We start from the raw sequence: 23,256 nt of genomic DNA on the forward strand, positions 1-23,256 counted from the left end.
TTAACCCTAAAACTCACCCCTTCTCAGTACCTTTCACCCTTTTGTTCCTTCCTCTCAGATCCTCCATTTAAAGAGGGCCCTCAGGACAGCCAATGCATCATTTCTTATCCAGCTGTACTGCTTTCCTCCAGGCCCCTTTTCATCTTTTTAGGTGTTGTCTTCCCCATTAGATTCTGAGCTTTTTAAAGGCAGGGACTGTCTTTTGCCTTTCTTTGTATACCAGCACTCAGCATAGGGCCTGCAACATAGCAAAGGCTTAATAATTGCTTACTGATTATTGACTAATAACTTCACAATTTTGATTTCACTTGAAACAATATTTTTAAGTACAGCATGCTGGTTGACCAGGAATATAAAACTTCTATAAAGAGTTAAAGTTATCTACATATAGCCTATTATTGCCTTGTTTTATGCAAGTAAGAACCATAGAATTTGAGGAAAATTAGTCACTGCAGATTTTCCCTATTTTTAATACACACACACACGTGTATATATATGTATAATATATGGCTGGAGCTCTTACTGTCATTGCAACCATTATGAAAAAAAAAACCTGGAGGATTTTCAGAACCTAGAGAATTAGAATCTTTAGAATCTGGAGAATTTTTTCACTTGTTTTATTGCCTGGGATTCTACCAATTAAGATTCATCTGAGTAAGCAATCCAGTTCTTAACATTTTTTTGTATCATGGACAACCTCTGCCACTCTGGGGAAGCCTATGAAGCCTTTTTCAAGATAATTACTTGCTGTCTACATTCATAATTAAAAGAAATGTTAAATTTCAGTAAGAGGTTATAATAAAGATGCCACACAGTCCCACCCAAGTTCACAGACCCTGTGAAATCCATGCCCAGACACTTAATTAAGAACACTTGCTCTAGAAGACTGGAGAATAAAAAGTGGTTTTCCCACTAACACTTTTATACTAAGAGAATAGGAATTTTGACTGAAAGAGAAAGAAAATAATTTTTGGAGTATTCAATACTTTGGGGACTAGGGTAGGCCTGAGACTTAAAGCATTAAGAACCTGGAAAGGAGGCTGAGAAGTCCAGAAAAAGATATAGAAAATCATCTGAGACAGTTATCTATTAAAAAAGAATGGCCTTGCCCAAGTACAGGAAATAAACTGTCTGCTTCTCTTCAGTACTTCCTGTTTGCAGAATCTACAACTCGAGATAATACCATTAGTACTATAAATCAGGGCCTTAATGAGTTAAGCAAGGTTTTATGGGATAGCCTGGAAACCTAAACAAAACAGATAATGTTTCTATAGGGAAATGATTTGGGCTTTTCTAACTTAAAGGCATACTTTGGGGACACAATCTATTTTGTAAATTTGTAATCGTCCATACAACGTATTCAATCTTTGTTGCTCTCCTGTATTATTTCTATAACAGTTAATATACACACATATGATATGTAATATGTATATGTAATATATAATATGTATACACACATATGTTATATGAAATTATGATCTAGAGATTTAGACCAAAAGGGAAGGAACTCTGATTATCATTGATTTCCATGTTACATTCAGGAAGTTGCTATACTATTGTTCTTTTCCAAAAAAAGAGAAGCATTTAAGTGTTAATGATTCCTCTAGTTTCTAAAGTTTACTTAAATTTAAGTATTAAGGAAGGCGGAGCCAAGATGGCAGAAGTAGAAGCAGGACCTCCCCACAGCTCCGGCTTCCACCTTCCCTAATCCATGTAAAAAGGGGACTCTAAACAAACTCTGGAGCTGCAGAACCCACAAAATGACCCAGAGAAGCTAACCTCCCGCTGAGAACAGCCCTGCAGGCCAGTAGGAATCCAGCACAGCTCTCTGGGAGCCAAGCACAGCCCCATGCCCAGGCTTTAGCCCCAGGGCGGGCCTGACCAGCCTCCTACCAGAGGGACTCCAGATCAGCAGCAGCTGTGGCCATTTCCTGATTTATCAACACACAGATGCGAAGGACAAAGTGCGAAGTCAGTGCAGTCTGGACTTTGGGACCAGTATGTGGGAGTGTGTGGCTTTTGCCCCTGGGGTGAGAAGCCGCTGAGGCGCCTGCACAGCCAGCCAGCATCACTTGGCAGCTTCAGCTCCTGGCCTGCAGAGTGTAGGGGGACCAAGCACCAGTCTGAGGGGTAATCGTTCTTGCTTTAACCTACTTGGATCTGGATTGCAGTCTAGGGTGGAGGTCCTGGGGTGTATGTCCAGCTTGCCAGAGTGTGTGGAGACCTCAGAGAGGGTACCCATCTAATACCTCTGGTAACTGAAAAAACCCAATGTTTGGGACAAAAGCTCCCCTGTCTGGTGGCAGAGTCTACTGTGGCAAAAAGCCCAGGGCTCAAGTGACCGAGGGGTAGACATGACCAGGCAAAGGAAACAAAGCAGACAGAAGATTCCAACATTACACTCCTATTTTGTGAACAAAAAGGAGCAAAGCATGGAACAAGAGGAAGACAGTGAAGTCAGAACTCCTGCACCAAAAGCTTCAAAGGAAAATACAAGCTGGTTACAGGCCATAGAAGACCTTAAGAAGCAGATAAGAGAAGTGGAGGAAAAATTGGGAAGAGAAATGAGAACAATGCAAGAAAATTATGAAATGAGTCAACAGCCTGACTGAGGAAAATAACACTTTAAAAAACAGACTGACTCAAATGGCAAAAGAGGCTCAAAAAGGCAATGACAAGAAGAATGCCTTAAAAAGTCAAATTTGCCAGATGGAAAAAGAATCTCAAAAGCTCAATGAAGAGAATCATGGCTTCAGAATTAGACTGGAGAAAATGGAAGCTAATGACTTTATGAGAAATCAAGATGCTGTTAAACAGATCCAAACAAATGAAAGAATAGAAGGCAATGTGAAATATCTCATGGGAAAAACCACTGACCTGGAAAATAGATCCAGGAGAGATAATTTAAAAATTATTGGACTACCTGAAAGCCATGATCAAAGTAAGAACCTAGAAATCAGCCTCCAGGAAGTTCTCAAAGAAAACTGCCCTGATGTTTTAGAATCAGAGAGCAAAATAGAGGTTGAAAGCATCCACTGATCACCTCCTGAAAAAGATCCCAAAAAGAAAACTCCTAGGAATATTATAGCCAGGTTCCGGAATTCCCAGATTGAGGAGAGAATATTACAAGCAGCCAGGAAGAAACAATTTGAATATTGTGGAAACACAATCAGGATAACTCAGGATCTGGCAGCTTCTACACCGAGGGATCGAAGGGCTTGGAATATGATATTCCAGAGGTCAAAGGAGCTGGGATTAAAACCAAGAGTCACCTACCCAGCAAAACTGAGTATCATGTTTCAGGGGAAAATATGGTCATTCAGTGGAATAGAGGACTTTCAAGCATTCTTGCCGAAAAAACCAGAGTTGAACAGAAAATCTGACATTCAGATACAAGAAGCAAGAGTAGCATGAGAAGGTAAACAGGGAAAAGAAACCATAAGGAATTTATCAAAGTTGAACTAATAACATTCCTACATGGAAAAACAATAATTGTAACTTATGAAACTTTTCTCAGTAGTTGAAGGGAATATAAATATATATATATGTCTATATATGAGGGTATATGGGCATATGAATACATATGTGAATGTGTGTATATATGTTTACAGGTATACATAAACAGAGGGCACAGGACCAATTTAACAGGAAGGGATGATACTTAAAAGGTGAAATTAAGAGGTGAGAGGGAATATAATGAGAAGAGATGGGGAGAGACAGATTGGGGTAAACTATCTCATAGAGAAGAGGCAAGGGGAAATGGTTACACTGGAGGGGAAGAATAGGAAGGCAAAAGGGAATGGGTCAACCTTATTCCCATTGAATGTGGCTTGAGGAGGGAATGAAATACACACTAAATAGGATATCCCACCCTACAGGAGAGTAGGGGGGAAGGGGATGAGAGGGGGGATGATGGAACTTTGAATTCCAGATTCATTCCCTTCCTCCCTTGTCACCCACCCTTACTGGGAAGATAAGCAGTTCAGTATAGGATGTACATGTGTGGCTAATGCAAAACAATAACATAGTAGATATATTGTAAAAGACTGACTATATTTCCCTCCCTCCTATCCCACCTCCCACTTGTTCTGTTCTCTACTTTGATCCCATCCCTTTTCAAAAGTGGGTACTTCCAACTTCCTTCCCCTCAGCATGCCCTCCTTTCCATCATCCCCTGAGGAAATGTATGATCAGAAAACAAGATGGATTTCCTGTGATGAGAGTGAGATGATAACGGAGGGATAGATCAAATATATCACTGGTACTTTCAAAATATAAAAAAGACCTAGAGTGGGGCCTCTAGCACTTTGGGTGAATCTTGAGGGGAAGAACAGAAGACAAGAACAAAAATCACAAAAAAAGATAAGTCATGTATCCATTATAACATGCAATAATGGAGGAATTCTTTATTTATTATTATTGTCTTTAAAAATAAGGTGGAAAACAACCTCGTAAAACACACCCAAATCAGATAAATACAGACTTACCTATGGACATAGTACTGAAAAGAGCTGGATCAATAGCAGGAATGTTCTGTGTAGTAGGTTGGATGGTACTACCTGTTACACCTGCAAATCAGTAAAGTAGAAATAGGTATGAAAGTGTCAAACCCTTAATTATAAACTCACAAAGCATGCAAGAAATTATATATAAGTTTTTCTACATTATCCAACTATACTAATTGACTTAAACATATTTTGATTTGATATATTTGATAATAGAGGTTTATGGTGAAGGGATAAAATAAACTGAGAATTTACATGTATTTTTTGGTAGAAAGCTCTTGATTGTCCATTTTTTTGGTCATATATACCCGTGTTTCCCTGATAATAAGACACTGTCTTATTATTTTTTTTGGACAGAAAAACATCAGAGGGCTTATTTTCAGGGGAGGGCTTATTTTAATGAACATTGACAGCAATTTTAATAAACAGGTAAATGTGAACAAAAAAATGTACCTTTATTCAATAAGCAAATCACTGGGGAAGAACAGGATGCTCACTGCTGCAGCTCTGATTGGATGCAGCTCGGAGCGTGGCGTGCGTTTCACGGGGGGTGGGACGGTGCATACAGAGGGCTTATTTTCGGGGAAGGGCTTATTTTAGAGGAATCTTACACAGTAAGGGGAGGGCTTATTTTCGGGATAGGTCTTATTATCGGGGAAACACGGTATCTAGTTACTTCAAACTGCTTTTGAATTATAACTGTAGACAGAGAAACTGTAGATAGAAAAAAAAAGCCCTCAATTTCCTGGCTATACTATTATTTACTTTGCATTTTGTGAATAAGTCTATCTTCATCTAATTAATCTACTGCTGTATTCTTTATTTCTAGTTAGAAGCTGTTGTAAATATTACATCATCTTAGTAAATGCCCATTTTGATTAATGGGAGGGTTAGTTAGTGTTAAAAATATTCAAGGAAAAGAAAAGCATCCTATGTTCCCCAAAAGCCAATAAAGTGAAAGTGCTCAAATGAGATAATTCATATTGAGCACTTTGTGGACCTTAAAAAGTTATATAAATGTAAACTATTACTAATTATAAAGTGGACTACTGAACTATTTAACATTTCAAAATACAAATTGCCTCAAACCCCCATTACTGAATTAAATACTAATTTAGGACTGAATTTTGAGGCAAGAGGTGGTTGGTAAGAGGTGATCATTTGAAGGTAGAAAGGAACTAAGAAAGTAGATTAGGGAGAGAGGTCAAATTGGACAGTTTGTGAGGTTATAGAAATATTCCAAGAAAATAGTTTTAGAGTTACAATCTCAGGTAGGATTATTAAAATTCTAGAAAAATGGTTCCATAGTAGGTTGTGGCTAGAAGTTCTTGGCATATATTATCCCATGAAATGTATTCAATCTTTAATGACATATAATCTGGAACAATATTCCTAGAACTATAATCTTCAAGAAGTGAGGGCTGCAAGAAATTATGTGGTTTAATAACTTGAAGCTGATGTTCACGTAAAGTAGATATTTGTGTATACTCTTTAAGGACAACATTCTACCTGATAGCCTTATTATCAGCTTGCTCTATTACTTAACATCACTACAAAAAACAATGATACATACATTTAACCTAAATCTCTCATTCCTACTTAAGCCCATTAATATTTTCCTAAAAGGTTCATAAAGGTAACTTTATGGAAGTTCTAGACTCCTTTGATTTATGCTGATGTTGAGGATACTGAGACCTTGAGATCATTTTATATTCTAGGTATTAAATGTGAGACAAGACTTAGAAAGACAGAAGAAGAGAAAACTTCAGAACTTGATGAATATTTGTGAGGACTATGGGTGAAGAGGAAAGGAAGATCCTAAAGATTCTTATAGACAAAACTACTTTCCTTGAAGCCATTTCAATAGCTGAAGGATTAACAAGGCTCTATTACAATGTAATGATAATGGAAAGCTGACTTATACAGATCTCAAAAGGTTATTATTTTTTTTTAAAGAATCAGAGGGCAGCTAAGAGTCTTTGGAGGTTGTCAGGTTAATATATTCTTCTCTAGGGAAAGCTTTATTTTAAATCAACACAAATAGGTATAGAGATATACACACATGTTCATTGCATGTGTGTATACACACACATACATATATAATTATAAAGGGAATCCTTTGCTGTCACTTAGTAATCCATTCTAAAAAGTGTTGGATTTGAAGTCAGAGGATCTGTGGTTTTAGTCACAGGGTCAGATATGGAGCTAGAAGAGACTTGAGAGGTCAAGCCCCACTCACTCATTTTATAGAATAGGAAACTGAAGCCCAGAAATATTAAGTGATGTGCACAAACTCTAATAGCTAGAAGTGTCTATGAACCCAAGTATTCCTAACTCAACCTGACTATGCCTCTCTCCAATCTGCCAATTCTGACCTGGGTGACTTAGGCCTGCTCTTAGACTCAATTTCCTCATCTATAATGTATTGGATTAGATGTTCCTTAAGAACTCTTCTAGCTCTAAGTCTATGATCTTATGGTTCTGTACTGTGGGAAAAAGGTAAGCTACTGGTTGGCATACTGTAAGAGGTATTACGATGGTTCAGTCAATCATAAACATTCGTGAATTTAACTTTTGTGACTTCAAGCATTGGCATGATTTTATTAGCAACCACATTTTCACTTTTGTGTTGGCAACTGTGCATGTTTATGGCTATGCACAGTAGAGAAAAAAAATGAGGCATTATGAGCACAAGTTTATATCTGTAAAAAGGAGGAAAGTATTCATAAAAGTGTTTGTGAATCTACTCCAGAAAGCACTAAAGTAACCTTTCAAGTGCTAATGGGTAAACTAAAAAAAAAAAAAATGGAAAAGTGGCTAAGTTTGTGTATAAATGAGATGGTGGTCACCCCTAACTTTGAGCATCTTGCCTCCCCTACTAGTCTGTGCTGCTGGGCTCCCAAGCATCCTGGGCAGAGCCTAGCAGAGATGCTTTCTGGGTCAAGCCAGCCTAGGTAGGATGCTACCTGGCTTTTGTGTTGGCAACTGTGCACGTTTGTGGCTATGCACAGTAGAGAAAATAAATGAGGCATGATGAATACAAGTTTATATCTGTAAAAAGTAGCAAAGTTCCTGTGTTGGATGGGCACTTACCCTGAGGCATGTGCTTTTTACTGGGGAACAGTTCAATCACAGAGCCAAAACGAAGAGCAGAGACAGCAGGTTCTCCCTTTTCCTTTTTTATCTTATGGTTCTTCTGACATAGCAGCCCCACCCTAAACAGTCCTAGGGTTGCCTCTCCTCCCCTGGAATTTTATGGGTTATTTCATGGTTACTGTGTTAGGAAAAGCATATATCATCAGAAGTAATTTTTTTTATATAAAGAATTGTATGCAGAAAATTTATTTTCAGAAATTTCTAGTGAAAGATTACAGGTTTTTGGTGATTGTGGGAACCTAACTCCCTATTTCCCATAAGTTCAACATATCAATATTTGCGTTTTTTAACTTTTGCACTATCAAGAATATTACTTCCCCTGCTCCCAATAGTTGAGGATTGACTGTAATCTCATGAACGTTGCAAAATACATTTACAAACTTTTGACTACGAGGGCAAAAAAAAAAAAATCCCTTTTTACCTATAAAATATCTGCAGTCATACAACTAAAACTTGGGAATAATGTCCTTGCAAATACCTCGGACTCCACAGATTGAATTATTCAACAAGCATTTGTTAGTAAGCATCTACTACATGTAAGGCACAAAGAAATACATAAATATATAAACAGAGGTATATAAATATACAAAAGGAGAACAATCTTGGTAATCAAGGAAAACTTCACTTCCTACTGTTTTCCAGTTTGTCAAAAGAAGTATACGGTAGTGATTCTTCTCTCTTCAAACGTACTTTAATATTTCAAAGGTTTTGTAATTCCATCAATAAGCAATCATTTCCACTGACGAAGACTCCAGCCTCCTCCGAATTTTAACAGGCAGTTTTCAAGAGTTGCTGGGTCCAAAAATTTCATTACCAAGGCCAAGGTGATGATGAGTTTCTCCAAACTTAGCTGAATTCAGGAGATAATATGTATCCATATTTATATGACATTCCCTAAATAAAGTATGGAATCCCAAAATACCCTCCCCTTCAAGAAAGCAAGCTATTTGTTCATATCTTGCACAAGAATTAAAATAAAGGCAAACTTCAATATGGACTAAAGTAAAGCTACATAAAGTCAATGGAACTTGAGCTAGGTCTTGAAAGATTAGGAGGATCTAAGTGGTTGGTCATGGGAGGGTTGCTTTACCTTGAGAGGATATTCCATGTATGTTGTGAAGAAAGGGGGTGGGGAGAAACAACATAAGTAAAGATAGTGGGACACCTATGGTGAAGTCCTGAAGCAACAGAAGGGAGCAGGGGGAGTAAGTCTGGATTATTTAGGTGGGGTCAGAAGTTGGAGGGTTTTGAAAAAGCTGCGCAGAAGAATTTGTGAGTTATAATATGGTATGTTGATTCTTAAAGACAACAATAACAAACCTGATAGTAGTTTTTAGTCTACAGAGGACAGTAATAGTATCTGAATTTTAAAGACAGAATTAATTACAGAAAAGTCATCTCAGTTACTTTACTTGTATTTGGATTTATCACAAAAATCTTCTTTCATAATTATAGGACTAGAAACAATTTGTTTCAAAAGAGAAAAAATGTCCTCTACACTTGGTATATTTACTGCTTTGAGTACAAAAGGAAAACACTTGTTTAAATAGTCTATCTTTTCTCCCTGTCCCCCTCCCTCTAACCTCCCTCTGCCGCCAACTTTTGGTGGTGGAAGTAGAAACCGTATATTAGTACATACTATTCTTTTCAGATATCTTAAGGATTTCCCTTTGATAAAAGGGCATCCTGAACTTTTATATGAGAGAAAGTAAATCATTCTTAAAATGAGAAAGAGGGGAAACATCTGTTACATTTGTAAATTTTAAAAAGTTTCATATTTGTATCAAGGAATTATGACCAAGGGTTCTTTACTACCTTAAATGTAACTGTGAAAAGTTGAAAGGTAAGAGAAAGTATTGGAATATGAATAGAATTTAAAATCACCAACTCTTTAGGGCAAAATTATAGTTTCAAAACTGTAGGTTTAGATTTATAACAACTTAGTCCTTAAATTCTCAAAAAGAAGGTTGAAGCAAGATAAAAACTTTTCTCCCAAAGTAAAAAAAAAAAAAGTACCGACATATAACTTTTCTGAATAACTGAGTATACAATGAGGGGAAGAAAAGGCCCACATCATTGAAAACTACCTATGAGTATTCAAATGAACTGATTCCTCAGGATCAGTTCTCAGTATGTATTATATTTTTCTGAGGCAAAGGCATTTTGATTAAGACACCTGCACTGACACTTCTGGCAATATCTAACTCCCACTCTTGAGTAAATTAGAAAATAAGTTATCACAATAAGGAAAAGAAAAAAGAAATCAATAAAAACCCTACTGGAGGCATACTTTAAGTCTGCCCAATAATACTACTCTGAGATTTTTTTTTTTGGCAACTTTTTTTCTCTCTCAGGTTACTCAAATATCAACCACATATTCAACTGAAATTGCTTTCTTCATGGTCTCTTGACTGCCAAACAATGATCCTTTCTCAATTCCAATTCTTCTTGATCTCTGCAGCATCTGACAATGTTGATCACCTCTCCTAGATACTCTCACCTTTACAACTTTTAGGGGTTTTTGAGATACTAATTCCCTTATATGTCTGATCTCTAGCTTTCTTTTCTGGTTCTTCACCTATATCATGATCACTAACCATGAGTGTCCTGCAAGGGGGTCTATCTTGGGATCTCTTCTTTTTTTGTTCTACACTATTTCATTCGGTGATCTCATAAGCTCCTATGGGTTCCATTATCATGTCTCTGTAGATGATTCCCAGATTTATATTTCTAACCTCACCTCTCCTGAGTTCTAGTCCCACGCCTTTCAGATAAGCCAACAAGCATTATTATTGTTATTTAATCCATAAAATAAACATTTATTAAGCACTTACTGCCTGCCAGACACTTACTGCTGGGGACACAAAGACAATAATGAACCAACAAGGAGTTTACCTTCTATCAATCTAGAAATGCCTTGAACATTTTCCCAAGCACCTTATACTATATTATCCTATCTAATCCAGATGATCATACTTTATGATTTCATTGGTATAGGGAGCTCCATGTGAATTCCCTCTATTGTATAACTAGTGCTTTCTCTGTAATTTATAGTCAGACTTGCTTAGGGTACTGACAGGTTAACTGCATTTACTGAGGGTTACAAAGCCAGTATTTGCCAGAGGTGGGACTTGAACCCAGGTCTTCCTGCTTCTGAGGCTAGTTCTGTAGCCACTATTAGTGCCTTTTAAAGAAAAAACAAAATACAAAAAAAAGGGGGGATAGGATTCTGGGAAGATGAGGGAATAGGTCAGAAAATTCCAAGCTCTTGAGATTTTCCCCCACAAAAGGGATAAAATAGTGAAGAAGAGCAGTAAAAATAAGTAAGAGTAGAGGTAGAACAGGGGTCCTCCTGGGATAACTGGAGAAGATCTGAAGAAAAACTCCAGGATAAGGTTTAGTCCCTGTGTAAAGTAGACTCCTTTAGAGGCTAGGATCATTTCAACAATAAGTGACAAGCCCTGGGGTTAGCTGGGTTGGCCCCAGTCACAGGAACTTTTACCCCGATGACAGTGAGGGGAGGTGGACAAATGAGCTGAGGAAGACTGAGGGAACTTCTGCTGACAAGGAATGCCAGACCCAGCTGTGCTGTGTAGACACAGCCTATGGCAAGAAGGAACCAGCACATGCCTAGTGAATGCAGAAGCAGTGGGGCACTGGCTGTCGGCACTTATAGGAGGCCGGAAGTCTTGGTTTTGCTTCCAGGCCAGAGAGGAGAACTGAAGGAGGATATGAGGCCAGAGGTACCATCCTCTATACCCCAGGCCTAGAGGTGATTACAAAAACTAAGCTAGTACATATTAAAAAAAAGAGGCAAAGGAGAAAAAATCCAACCATAGTTACTATGGGGATAAAGAAGACCAAGGTTTGTCTTCAGAGGAGGATACTGAAGCAAAGAATTCCTCTTCTGCCCCAAAGAGTAATGTCAAATGGTCACCTGCCAAAAAGAATTCATAGAACTTAAAAAAAACTTTAAAAATTAAATGAGATTGAGGAAAAACAAAACCAAAATAAAAAAAAACCCTTAAAAAATAAAAGAACAGTCCAAGAAAACCAAGAACATTAAGAAAAGAAAGTCAACCAATTGGAAAAGGAGATCCAGAATCTTAAGGAAGAAAACAACTCCTTAAAAATCAGAATTGGGCAAGGAGAAGCCAGGGACGTTATACGACATTAAGAAATAATAAAAAAAATAAAAAGAATGAAAAAATAGAAGCAAATATGAAACATCTCATAAGAAAATAAACTGATCTGGAGAACAGAGCAAGAAGAGAAAACATAAGAATCTTTGGATTACCTGAAAGCTATGATCAAAAAAAGGATCTTGATCCAATAATATAAGAAATAATTAAAGAACTGTCCTGAAGCATTAGAATAGGGAAAAATAGAAACAGAAAAAATATTGGCCAGTCATCACTGAAAAGAGATCCTATAAAGAAATAGGATATATAGGAATATCATAATCAATTCTGAAACCCTCAGCTCAAGGATAAAATATTAGTAGCAACAAGAAAAAAAAAAATTTAAATATGGTGCCACACAAGTTTTAGAGTCACACAAGATCTAACAGTGGTGATACTATAAGACCACAGGTCTTGGAACACTATATATCAAAGAGCAAAGGAGCTGGAGTTCCAGCTGAAAATATTATACCCAGCAAAGCTAAGCATAATCTTGAATGAAAAAAGAACAGACATTTAATGAATTGTAAGACTTTCAGGAATTTGTTAAAAAAAAACCCACAAAAAAACCCTGAACTTAATAGATCTGACACACAAGAGGCAAGAGAAATACAAGGTACAGACCAAAGATTAATCACAAGGGACTCAATAAGGACAGACTATTTACCTTTTATGTATGTCTAAGACTGTTATTAGTAACTAGGTAATTTGTAAGAAAGAATGGGGTAGATCTCAGTATAAGACTTGGTAAAAAAACTATTTTATACAAATTAGGTTCAGAGGAAGAACTGATAATACAGAGAAATTAGATGAGGGAGAAGGGCTGTTAGTTCTGGAAACCTACTTTTATCAGGAATGGGTTCAAGAAGGAACAATACATATATATATCTAGAAAAATATAACAGTCTAAATTTAGAAATAAATAAAATGCTAATAAGTGAATAGGGAGTGGAGAGAGGACAAAGGGAGGGATTTCTAGAAGGGATAGGTTAAAGGGAGGTACAGAAGGGTGTTTAGATGGGAATTAATGGGATAATGGAGGGAGCTTTGGAGGGGGGGATAGGTTAAGAAATAGGAGGTCAAAGTAGTGGGTAGATTTAAAGTAGAGGAGTCAGGAAGGTTAGGAAATAACAAATGTACACAACCATAAAAACAAAGATCAGGAATAGAATTTGTTAGGGAAAGTATATGTCTCTCTTACTCTATGCATGTATGTATATGCATATATTTATATGTATATATAAATATATCTGCCCTTAATTGTAGCCTTCTGGGAAGGTGGGGAGGAAGGGGGGAAAAAGAGCAAAGTAAAAAACGCACAGCAGAGAACAAAATACTTACAAGGAAGCAAAGATGGACAACTTTTATTATACAGACTTCCTTGAAATGGAAATTTATTGCTATATATTCTGAATCCTCTCTTGTGCCCTGCTGTGCACGTGACATTTTTTTCTTTTCTTATTTTGTATTTAAGTTTATAAGGTCTCTTTTTCTTTTCTCTACTGTGTATTTAAGTTTTAGTGTTTAAGTCTAAAATAAAAAAAACAAACACAAAACAAAACTCTCTGACCCTGTAAAGTAGGTTGACTGTACATATACCATCCCTGTTTTACAGATGAGGTAATTGAACCTTAGAGAGGTTAAGCAACTTCCCAGTGCCACATGGACAGCAACTGTCAGAGGAAGGACTTGAACTGAAGTTTTTCAGAATCCACATCTTTAGCATGATGCATTAGGCCATTGTCAGGCCTGTATGTTTAGGTCTTTAGATCTTGACCAAAGGAAAGCCTGCCTTTGGAACAGGAGAGACTGCCCCAACGTATGGAATGAGTTCTACCACACTTGAAGTCAGGTTAAAGATAAGAAGGATAAGGCTCTGCTAGTCTCAGAAATCTCTTCTTAACTGGTTGTTGGAAGTGTTGGAAATTAAAAAAGTTCAAGAAATATAATTTCTAGGTAATTAATAATTTTATTAATAATCCTAGCATTTTATTAATGAAAGGGTCAGTGACACTATGAAATGATGAAGACAAATCATGGTAATGGGCTCACAGTTTACATATTCTTAGAAGAGTATGTGTTCCTGAGGAGGACAATAAACTCTAATTGGTTAACAATGAGAGAATGAATATTACAATGAGAGGTGGACTTATTCTAATAAGGGGCTGTAAGTCTGAATATGTCATTTACTTCCAATTCACCCCCAGCATCTGGGAAATCTAGACAAAGAATCTATACCATCCCACCCAAGCAGAAGACAATGGCCTGGCAGTTTCACCTTAAATTCCTTGTAAACTTGGGTGGGATATCAATACCTAGACTGAGAATGCTAATAATATCTACCTATCATTACTCCTGTCCTTCAGAGGCTTAGCTTCAAAATGAGCTCTTTAGAAAAAGAGGAAACTCTGGACCTCCCCAAAGCATTGGTTATTAATAATCATTTCTTTCATCGTGTAACTTTCTGCAGGTCACTCACTCTCTTTGATTCCCTCCTGTGCTTTCTAAAGTCAAATGGAGTTTTCTTGTTTTCTCTGATTAAATTTAGTAACTGTGAAGCTCCTGAAATGAAAAATCACTAGAAAAACCAGCACAGTAATTAGGTATATATAAGTTAAGCAGAATATCTGATAAGAGATATTACTTCTGATGGGTGAGAGAAGCAGTTTAGATATGCCAAAAAGGCTTTTTATATTTCTCTTAACTCCCATTTTTGAATTTCAAAGTTTCTGTGTAGTTCAGATCTTTTCATCAGAAATGCTTGGAAGTTCTCTATTTCATTAAAAATTGTTACCCTTAACTCCCCCCTTCCTCCCCATCATACTTAATTTTGCTGGGAAAGTTATTCTTGGCTTTAATCCTGTGGAATATAACACTCCAAGCTCTGTGTTCTTTTGTGATGGTAGCTTCTAAGTCATGTATGATTCTGACTGTGATTCCTTGGTACTTGAATTCTTTCCTTCTGGTTTCTTACAGTATTTTTTTTCCTCTTTGACTGGAAAGTTCTGGATTTTGGCCATGATGGTCCTGAGAGTATTCATTTTGGAGTTTCTTTCAGGAGAAGACTTTTGATTTTGTGATATACATTTTGACCTTTGGTTCTAAGAGATCTGGGCAGTTTTCTTTATGATTAATTGAAATATGATTTTGAACCTTTTTTTTTTGTTGAAGTATTCAGGTAGTATAATGATTATTAAATTTCTTTCTCTTCAATCTGCTTTTATGGCTAGTTGTTTTTTGCTATGACATCCCTTATACTTTCCTCTATGTCCCCCCCATCTTTCAATTGTATTTCTTGTTTTTCCAGAGTCATTGATTTCTATTTGCAGGGAGTTCATTGCCTAGGCAAAGTTTTGTACCTCTTGTGCCAAGATGTTAATTCCTTTTCCAACTCTTTCTTCCACAGCTCTGATTTCTTTTCATTTTTTTTCCTCTAAAGCTCTCACTTCATTTGTTAAAAAATTTTTTTTAACTCTTCCTTTATCTATTCTAGGAATAATAGTTGAGTTTGTACCTAAGTTGGGTTTTTCCCTGAGGATTTGCTTGTAAATGTTTTGACAAAAATATCTTCTCCTGGGCTGTCTTGAAAGTCTCTGTCACGGGGAATGGTAGGTGGCTCAGTGGATAGAGCACTGTCTCAGGAATCAGGAGGATCTGAGTTCAAATCTGCACTGAGACATTTGATACTTACTAGCTATGTGATCCTTGGCAAATCACTTAACCCTGACTACCTCAGGGGAAAAAAAAATCAAGTCTATTACCACAGCTGGTCCTGTTGTTGCTTTCTCCCCAGATGTCAGGAACAGCACAGGCTGGGAACAAGCAAGCCTTCAGTGATCCAATGTGGTCTGTTTGCTGCCCTCCTTTTCTGAGTTCTAAAGTTCTTGTCCTGGGTTTGGGTGTGAGCAACACTGGACTGCTCTTTAACTCATCTTCTCTCAGGTAGCTGGAAAGCTCTATTGGTTTGGAGGGACAGAAATGTAAGCTTCTCTTTGGTTAGTCCTGGTTTTTTGCCCCAGTTATTCATCCGCAGGTTTCAGACTTGGCTAGAATAGGCAGAGGCCATATTCCTTGGCTCCTGGGATCTGAGCCAGCCTGTGCCACATGCTGCTTAACTCTCTCTTCTCTCAGTATACTGTCTAGCACTTACAATTGCTCCTCACCCTGGCATGCCACTCCTGGGTGCAGGTTCCTTCCTCAGTCTGCCTTAGATCTGACACTTGACTGGGTAGTAGATAATGTTGAGCATGACTCTACTTTTCCCTCCCCCAAATGATCCATGAGCAGGAATTTCAGCCTAGGGTAAAATCCCTGTTGAGCGTTTCCCCATTCCCCCCCCCCCCCCCGCGTCCCCTGCCCTCCACCAGATATTTCTCCATTCTCCTGTCCCCTGCCCCCCACTGGATATTCCCCATCCCTTAGCCCCTGCCCCCCACCAGATCTTCCCCATCTTTGCCCATTCTAGGTTCCCTGTCCCTCAGCCTAGGATGAACTTTGAGCGCGGGAAATTCAAATATACACTATGAAATCACTGATAGTAGTCTTGGCTTATGTAACCTGACTATTGGAGTCACTTTAAAAACTGGCACATTGTCTGTGCCAACTCACTGTCTGACTTGGGTATGTGACCCTGGCAGTCCTGCAGTAATAAAGTCTACTTCCAAATTTTACTCTCGGGGATCTTTTGTCTTGCTCCTTTCGGCTCAACAACAACAAAGCTGCTGGTTGGCATTTCCTTTTGCCCTGGTGCACAGTCTGATGTTGACCAAGGTTGGAAAAATAGCTCACTGATTTTTTTTCTTTGATTTCCTGGACAAGATTCAGTTTGGTACATTTTCTACATTTCTTTGAAGGAGTTTTTATTGGGGAGAAGGAAGGGAATCAAAGAGACAGAGGATGGAGCTTCCTATATTTATGACTATCTTGCACAAGCACTATAAGCTGAAATAAAGATAGCAGGCTGTGGGGGAGGGAGGAGAGGTGCCAAGGACTAGGAATCGGGAGTGCAGTCTGGAGAGAAATGAAAACGTGGATGGCTTGGGTCTCCTTAAAATCAAAGTTTTGAGAAGAACTTGTCAAATAGAGGGAGAAGCCACAGAATGTGACTGAAGCCCAAGTCCAGAGTTACAGTGAACTTCTAGGATGAATGAGTTTCTGGGACACTGTAGAAAAAGACCACGAGAGACAGGAGCATAGCCGAGGGATGATTTTCTGCAGGTATCTCAAACTCAACAAATTCCAGTGAACTTAATTATATTTTCCCTCAAAATTCTACCCTCTTCTATATATATATATATATATACACATATATATATATGTATATATATACACACATATATTATATATATATATACATGTATATATATATAATATATATGCTATTGTGGAATGTTCTTACATTTGCAACCTCCGTGTTTCCCCCAATTCTTCACTTGCACTCACCTCAAAAAGTGCATTACTACAGTTTGGGCTCAGCTGAGACCATTTAACATATACCTGTAGTGGACCTAATCTGCACAGTATTGTGATTTTCTCTGGCTTCTTTCAGCAGCACATGACTAGGAGTATAGGCAGCAGACAGTGGGAGTAATATGAAACTGGGGGTGCTTACGGCAAGATTAGTGATGGGATAAGAGGACAAGGAAATCTAGAGATGAGAACAATGTAGAGTTGAGCAGGTTCACCAAGGGTACAAGATTGGTCTGAGTGGTGTAGGAGTGATGGCTTGGGAAAGAACTGAGGGGTCAAGGGATTAGAGGTCACAGTGTAAACAAAGAACAAGGTTTAAGGGTTGTGATGCAGAGGGAGAGAGGAGAGGTTGCATACCAATAGATTGTGAGGAAATAAAGGAATTTCTGAGTTCATGCACATAAAAGTAGTGCTTTTGTAGGTGATTCATCTATTGCTGCCAGTGACTCCTCCTTCTCTCTTCAACTACCAAATTCTCGGAAAACTTTATCAGTCATCACATCATTAAACATGTCTGCCTTTGTTTTTTTTCTGACAAAGATTAGGAAGGAAACTACAGTGTGGTCAAGTCTTTAATAATGCGATGGTGTAACTTTCCCCAAATCTTTGGTAGTTATAAGGGATAAAGCAAAAAACAAAACTGTTATAAGCATGAATTCATCCCCCTGTCCTTCTATCTCTAACTGTGCTTCCTGTTGGAAACTCCTGATCTTCATTTAATCAAGTAATATTCAAATTATATTTAATACTGAGCAACTGCACTTGAGACTAACTTTACTTGTACTGCCTTTTTTTAGTCTATCAATGTCTCTAATAACTTTTAATTCTTCTGTGATTTACAGCTATTTTATAATTATGACACATGTGGACTCCTTTATAAGACTCAATTAATATTATTTAATTTACAAATATTCTTAGTACCATTTTTAATAAGCCTATTTTCAACTTATTCTGAGTTAATATATTCTTTAAAACTCATTAGTAAATTGAAAATTTTATTCAGAATTACTCTCTAATTTGTTTTTCTAAAACATTTTGGATCACCAAAGAGCCATACAGCTTGCTCCTAATAAATACATTTGCTATAAATCCAAATCTAACACCAAGAAAGGCAAAATATGTATCCAAGCATAATAAGGTCTGAAATTATGACACTAAATGTTTTTATATTTTTTCTTAATGTTGTTATTTAAATGTACAAAGAAAACTCATGAAAACATGACTAATATTATGAAGGAAAACTGAATCAACTAAGGGAATAGTAAATTCATATATTAAAAAAATGAAAAACTGAGACCATCAAAAGGCCCTAAGACAAAACCTAGCAACAAAAGCTAGCATTCAGACAAACATACATATTTGTTACTTGAACACATACAATACAGAGCGAATATGTACTAAATCATAATCAATGTGCAAAAAACCAAATTAGATGTAAGAGAAGGAGTGAATAGCAGAAATAGTGACATCTTTATTGTGAGAATAAAAAAATCCCTATTATACGCTTTCATCTATCTTGCCAAACCTAAACTTTCAACTTGTGCTCTTGTCCCCATCCCCAGATAATTTCTCTTATTGTCAATCTTGTCTTTTCTCCTATAGCTACTTCCTGGCTGCCTAAGGTCCTTTTGCCATATTTACCATTGGGTGGTCCTATCATATACCTTTCATTCCTTATGTCTGAGTGTTCTTCAAAATTCTTCTTTCTCTGAAATGATCTCTCTTGATGACTTTATCAGCCTCCATAAATTCAGTTTCCACTTCTATGCAGATGACATACAAATCTATAAATCTAGTCTTAATTTCTCTCCTAAATTCCAGTCCTGCATAACTGCACATGTTGAATGTTACCATCTTGACGATCTAATGGTATTGCAAACTCAACATGTCTGTAACAGAACATACCACCCTTTCTCCCTAAACTAATCCAACCTGTAAATTTCCTTATTTCTGCCAAGGACATTAACATCCTCAGTCAGTTTAGTTTGACATCTCAATGTCACGAATGCTTTTTTTCTATTTCCTTGTTTCCCACATCTTATCATTTTGCCAAATCTTGTTGATTCTGACTTTATATCTTTCATCTATTTCCCTCTTTCCATTCACACATCCTTCAACACCTCTCTGGATTACTATAATAGTCTCCTAATTGGTTTTCATGCTTCTGGCCTTTTCCTTCTTCAATCCACTCTCCACAAAGCTGTCAAAATATTCTTTATAAAGCACAGACTTCACCTTGTTGTCACCTTCCCCTAACCCATGAACAAAAAGAAATTGTAATGACTCTTTACAGAATAAAAGATAAAAATCTAGCTTCTACCAACCAGTAATTTCTTGAATCCAAGTCCATTGTTTTTTCTACTCATCATAGCATATTGCTGCTCTATTGGAAGGACTAGAGATGACAATACCGGGGATCAGACAGAATTGAGCACCTTGAAGTATGAGAGAGAAACAGATCCGGGCTCATCTCTCTCCTTTTTTCCCAGTAACAAACCCTCTATCCTAGGGCAAGGAAATGAGCTGTTTGTGGTAGTGTGATAGCTCCAGGTGACAAATAGGAGAGGGAAATAAGGTCAAGAGGGAAATGTTGATCACTATCATCAAGGAGCTATTAAAAATTCAGAATTCCTAACAGTACATTCACCATATTGAAACTATAATGAATGCAATTTAATCTTTCAGATGGTAACTTAGGATCTTCCTGTACCTTGTGACCATTACTATTTCCAATGATAACTGTATTTTTATGAAATTAGGAATGCCAAGCAACAAGCAGTTCTGTTTAACAGTATGTTAGATATCAGAGTTCATGATAAATATTTTAAGATATTATAAATTTCATACCTGTGCTATGAGGAACTTCTGCTGGCGTATTAGCTGGTGCATGAGCACCAGGAGGAATCTGTATTCCTGTATAGCTGCTTGATGGCATGTTGCTTGGGTCATATGCTGAAGATGACCGTTGGGGTGGGTGAGTAGGTTGGGGAGAAGTCCCAGCTTCTTCATTTTCTTCATCTGTTATGAAATACATGGGTAAACAGGGTGAAATTTTAAAGATAGTAATAAAAAGCATACTTTCCTATATGTCAATTGCTTCCTTACAATCTAGAAATAAATTAAATTTAATGTTGCCAGCATGGTGCATCAGCTACAAAATACTCCAGGCAGTACAGAGCTGCACAAAAAGACTGTTAGAATCCTGTGGAAACCCAAAATTTAAATAAGACAGGGTAGGTGCTCAGTATGGCACAAAGTAGCCCAGGGGCAAGGGAAGAAAGGTTCTGAGAAGAGTCCCTTGAGGGAGCCCTGGAACTCCACAGGGAGAAGCAACCTAGGCAGATGGAGGAGGTAGTAGGTAAAGGCTTTGGGAACAGTGGGAGAAGTAGGGAAAAATAGTCTGAGAACCCCATGGCAAGAGAAAGGGGAGGAAGATTGGTACAGAAATAAGTTAAACTTAAAAGGAGTGGATGGGGAGAAATAAAGAGGAGGAATGCAGTTACAGAAAGAGGGCAGGATAGGTAAAGGACGAGTCTTAAGCAAAGCAAACTCCAATGTTGGAGATGGGTATGATTAAGGGGTGAACTAAAAGGAAAGGAAGTAAGAGTAAAAACATAGATATGTAAAGAGGAAGAGAAGGGAGAAAGGGAAAAAGAGGCTGTTTTATTTACAGATCACGTGCTAGTTTAGATATACTCCCTGTCTTTTACCATCTTTTTTTTTATTTATAAAGGTAGGAGGTAGAGAGGCTGAGCAAAGGGAGAAGAAAGTATAGAGGTAAATTGGCAATTAACAATCAGAACTGGGAACATGATGAACAGGATGATTTTACCCATAAAAAGAAAGAGGATAGCAGAATGGATTTGAAAGGAGAATACAATATATTGTTTACAAAATACACACTTTAAACAGTCTTTGCATGAAGTTTATCTAAAAAAAGTTCTCAAATACAAGATATATAATGCAGTGATTCAAATTTATTAGACTAGTAACCATTCAAAATGGAGAAAAAAAGATAAAAGGATATAAACAGCAAATTTTCAAAGGAAGGAATTAAAGTTATCAACATATATGAAAAAATGCCACAAATTACTAATAAGCAAAGAAATGTGAGTTAAGGCAACTCTGAGGATCTATCTCACATTCATCATATTAGCATTGGCAAAGATGACAAAAAAAGAAAATGACAAAGGTTAGAGGGGTTATGGGAAAAGAAGTATATTAATGTATAGCTGTGATGTGGTATAGTCATTCTGGAAAGCAAACTGGAAGGATGTTCCCAAATTTACTAAAATGTGCATGCTCTTTGACCCAGTAATAGGAAGACCTGAGTTAAAATCTGCCCTCAGATACTAGATACTTGGCTGTGTGACCCTAGGCAAATCACTTAACCTCATTTGGTCTCAATTTCCTCATCTGTAAAATGGGCATAATAACAATACCTGTCTACCAGACAATAAAACTAAATAATATTTGCAAAACACTTGGCAAACCTTAAAGCACTATATAAATGCTAGTTACTACTATGGTAACCTTGAACAGAGTAGTTTAAGTTGAGTAGTAGTACTAGAAGCCAGACTGCAAGGAATTGAGAAATTAGTGGGTGATGAAGAAGTAAAAACAGCAATTGTAGATGATTTTTTTCCCCTAGCACTTTGGCAATTAGAGAGCAAACAAGGATAATTTGATAAAAAGGTTAGATAAATGTTTAAGGATACAGCAGACCTGAACGTGTTTACAGGCAAAGAGAGCCTTTAGGAAAAGAGAGAAAATGTGTGTGTGAGTGTGTAAGAGAATGAATGACTGTGGCTCAAGCTCCAAAAAAGATGTGAGGGAATGTGATGAATTGACAAAGATTTGGTTTAATCGAAGTACATACATTCATTTGGCATGCAACAATCATTTGGTGATTTTAAAAGTTTAAGTCAAGTTTTTAAAAAAACAGATTTTTAAAATTTTTCCTTTATTTTTCAAAGGTGACATAATTTAAAGTCATCTGGCAATGATTTTTTTTTTTTGGAGGGGGGGGGAAGGCAAGGCAATTGGTGTTAAGTGACTGTAATGGGAATGCAAATTTATGTTATTGCCATCTTTCTAAGATTGTAATTTGTGAGATCTTCCCTGCCTCTAGGCCCTTTGATAGCCTTAAGTGCACCTGGAGCCTGTGGTGGGAGGCTTGTTTTTCAGGAGATACTTTGTGATTGGGCAGTGGGTCAAGAGGGTTGTAACATTATCTGAGCCAGGAGAAGGCTATATAAACCCTGTTGGGAGGCTTTCCTTTGGGGCTCACTTTGAGAAGTGTTGTGTGATTTGACCAGATGAGACTCTGGGCAGCCATTGAGAGCCCCCCAGCTTTGAAAAACCCAGATGTTGATGCTTCCCTCTCTAGTAATTGACTAGGCGTGGATGTAATGGTTGGACAGTTGGAGGCCTCTCTACTTGAAATGTTTCTGTCTTGTAAATTCTGCTTGTAACCTATCTGTATACTCTAAAGTTTGGGGTGCTGACCTTTTCCCCTGAACTAGGTAAATGATATGTTTGATTGATTAAAGCAAGATTGTTAAGCCATTTTGAGTTGCTTTCCTTTAGAAAAGCAAATCTAAGAACCTGTGCTGTCAGCCACCCTGGGGATGCTGGGGTGCCTGCTGCTACAGTGACTTGCCCAAGGTCATGCAGCTAGTAAGTGTGTCAAGGTTCTGAGGTCACATTTGAATGCAGGTTCTCCTGACTCCAGGAACCATGCTCTATTCACTGTGCCACCTAGTTGCCCCTGGCAATGATTTCTGGTAGCAAAAAAAATTGTATATTGAAACTGAAAAAAAAGTTTAAAAGTACACACCATTCTATGCTTCTACTACATAATGGTTCATATAACAATCTGTATAGAAATTTAAAAAAAATCTGTACTTCTAAATGGTTTTATTTATTTAAAGCTGCTACAATGT

At 37.4% G+C, this 23,256-nt stretch overlaps 1 protein-coding gene across 2 annotated transcripts in view; it reads right to left on the reverse strand.

Moving 5' to 3' along the window:
• VTA1 (vesicle trafficking 1) overlaps window positions 1-23,256 on the reverse strand; it is a 116,580-nt gene that overhangs the window by 16,976 nt on the left and 76,348 nt on the right. For both annotated transcript variants that reach the window (XM_069076878.1, XM_069076879.1), the window contains exons 6-7: window positions 20,159-20,329; window positions 4,488-4,568 (exon numbers count right to left, since the gene is read on the reverse strand). In XM_069076878.1, the coding sequence (XP_068932979.1) occupies window positions 4,488-4,568; window positions 20,159-20,329 (252 nt within the window). The remainder of the gene's footprint in view (window positions 1-4,487; window positions 4,569-20,158; window positions 20,330-23,256) is intronic.

This window comes from Petaurus breviceps, unplaced genomic scaffold (assembly GCF_028583685.1).
Source record: "Petaurus breviceps papuanus isolate PSGF00001 unplaced genomic scaffold, PetGlider_PUasm1.0 90977, whole genome shotgun sequence".
Classification (NCBI taxonomy): domain Eukaryota; kingdom Metazoa; phylum Chordata; class Mammalia; order Diprotodontia; family Petauridae; genus Petaurus; species Petaurus breviceps.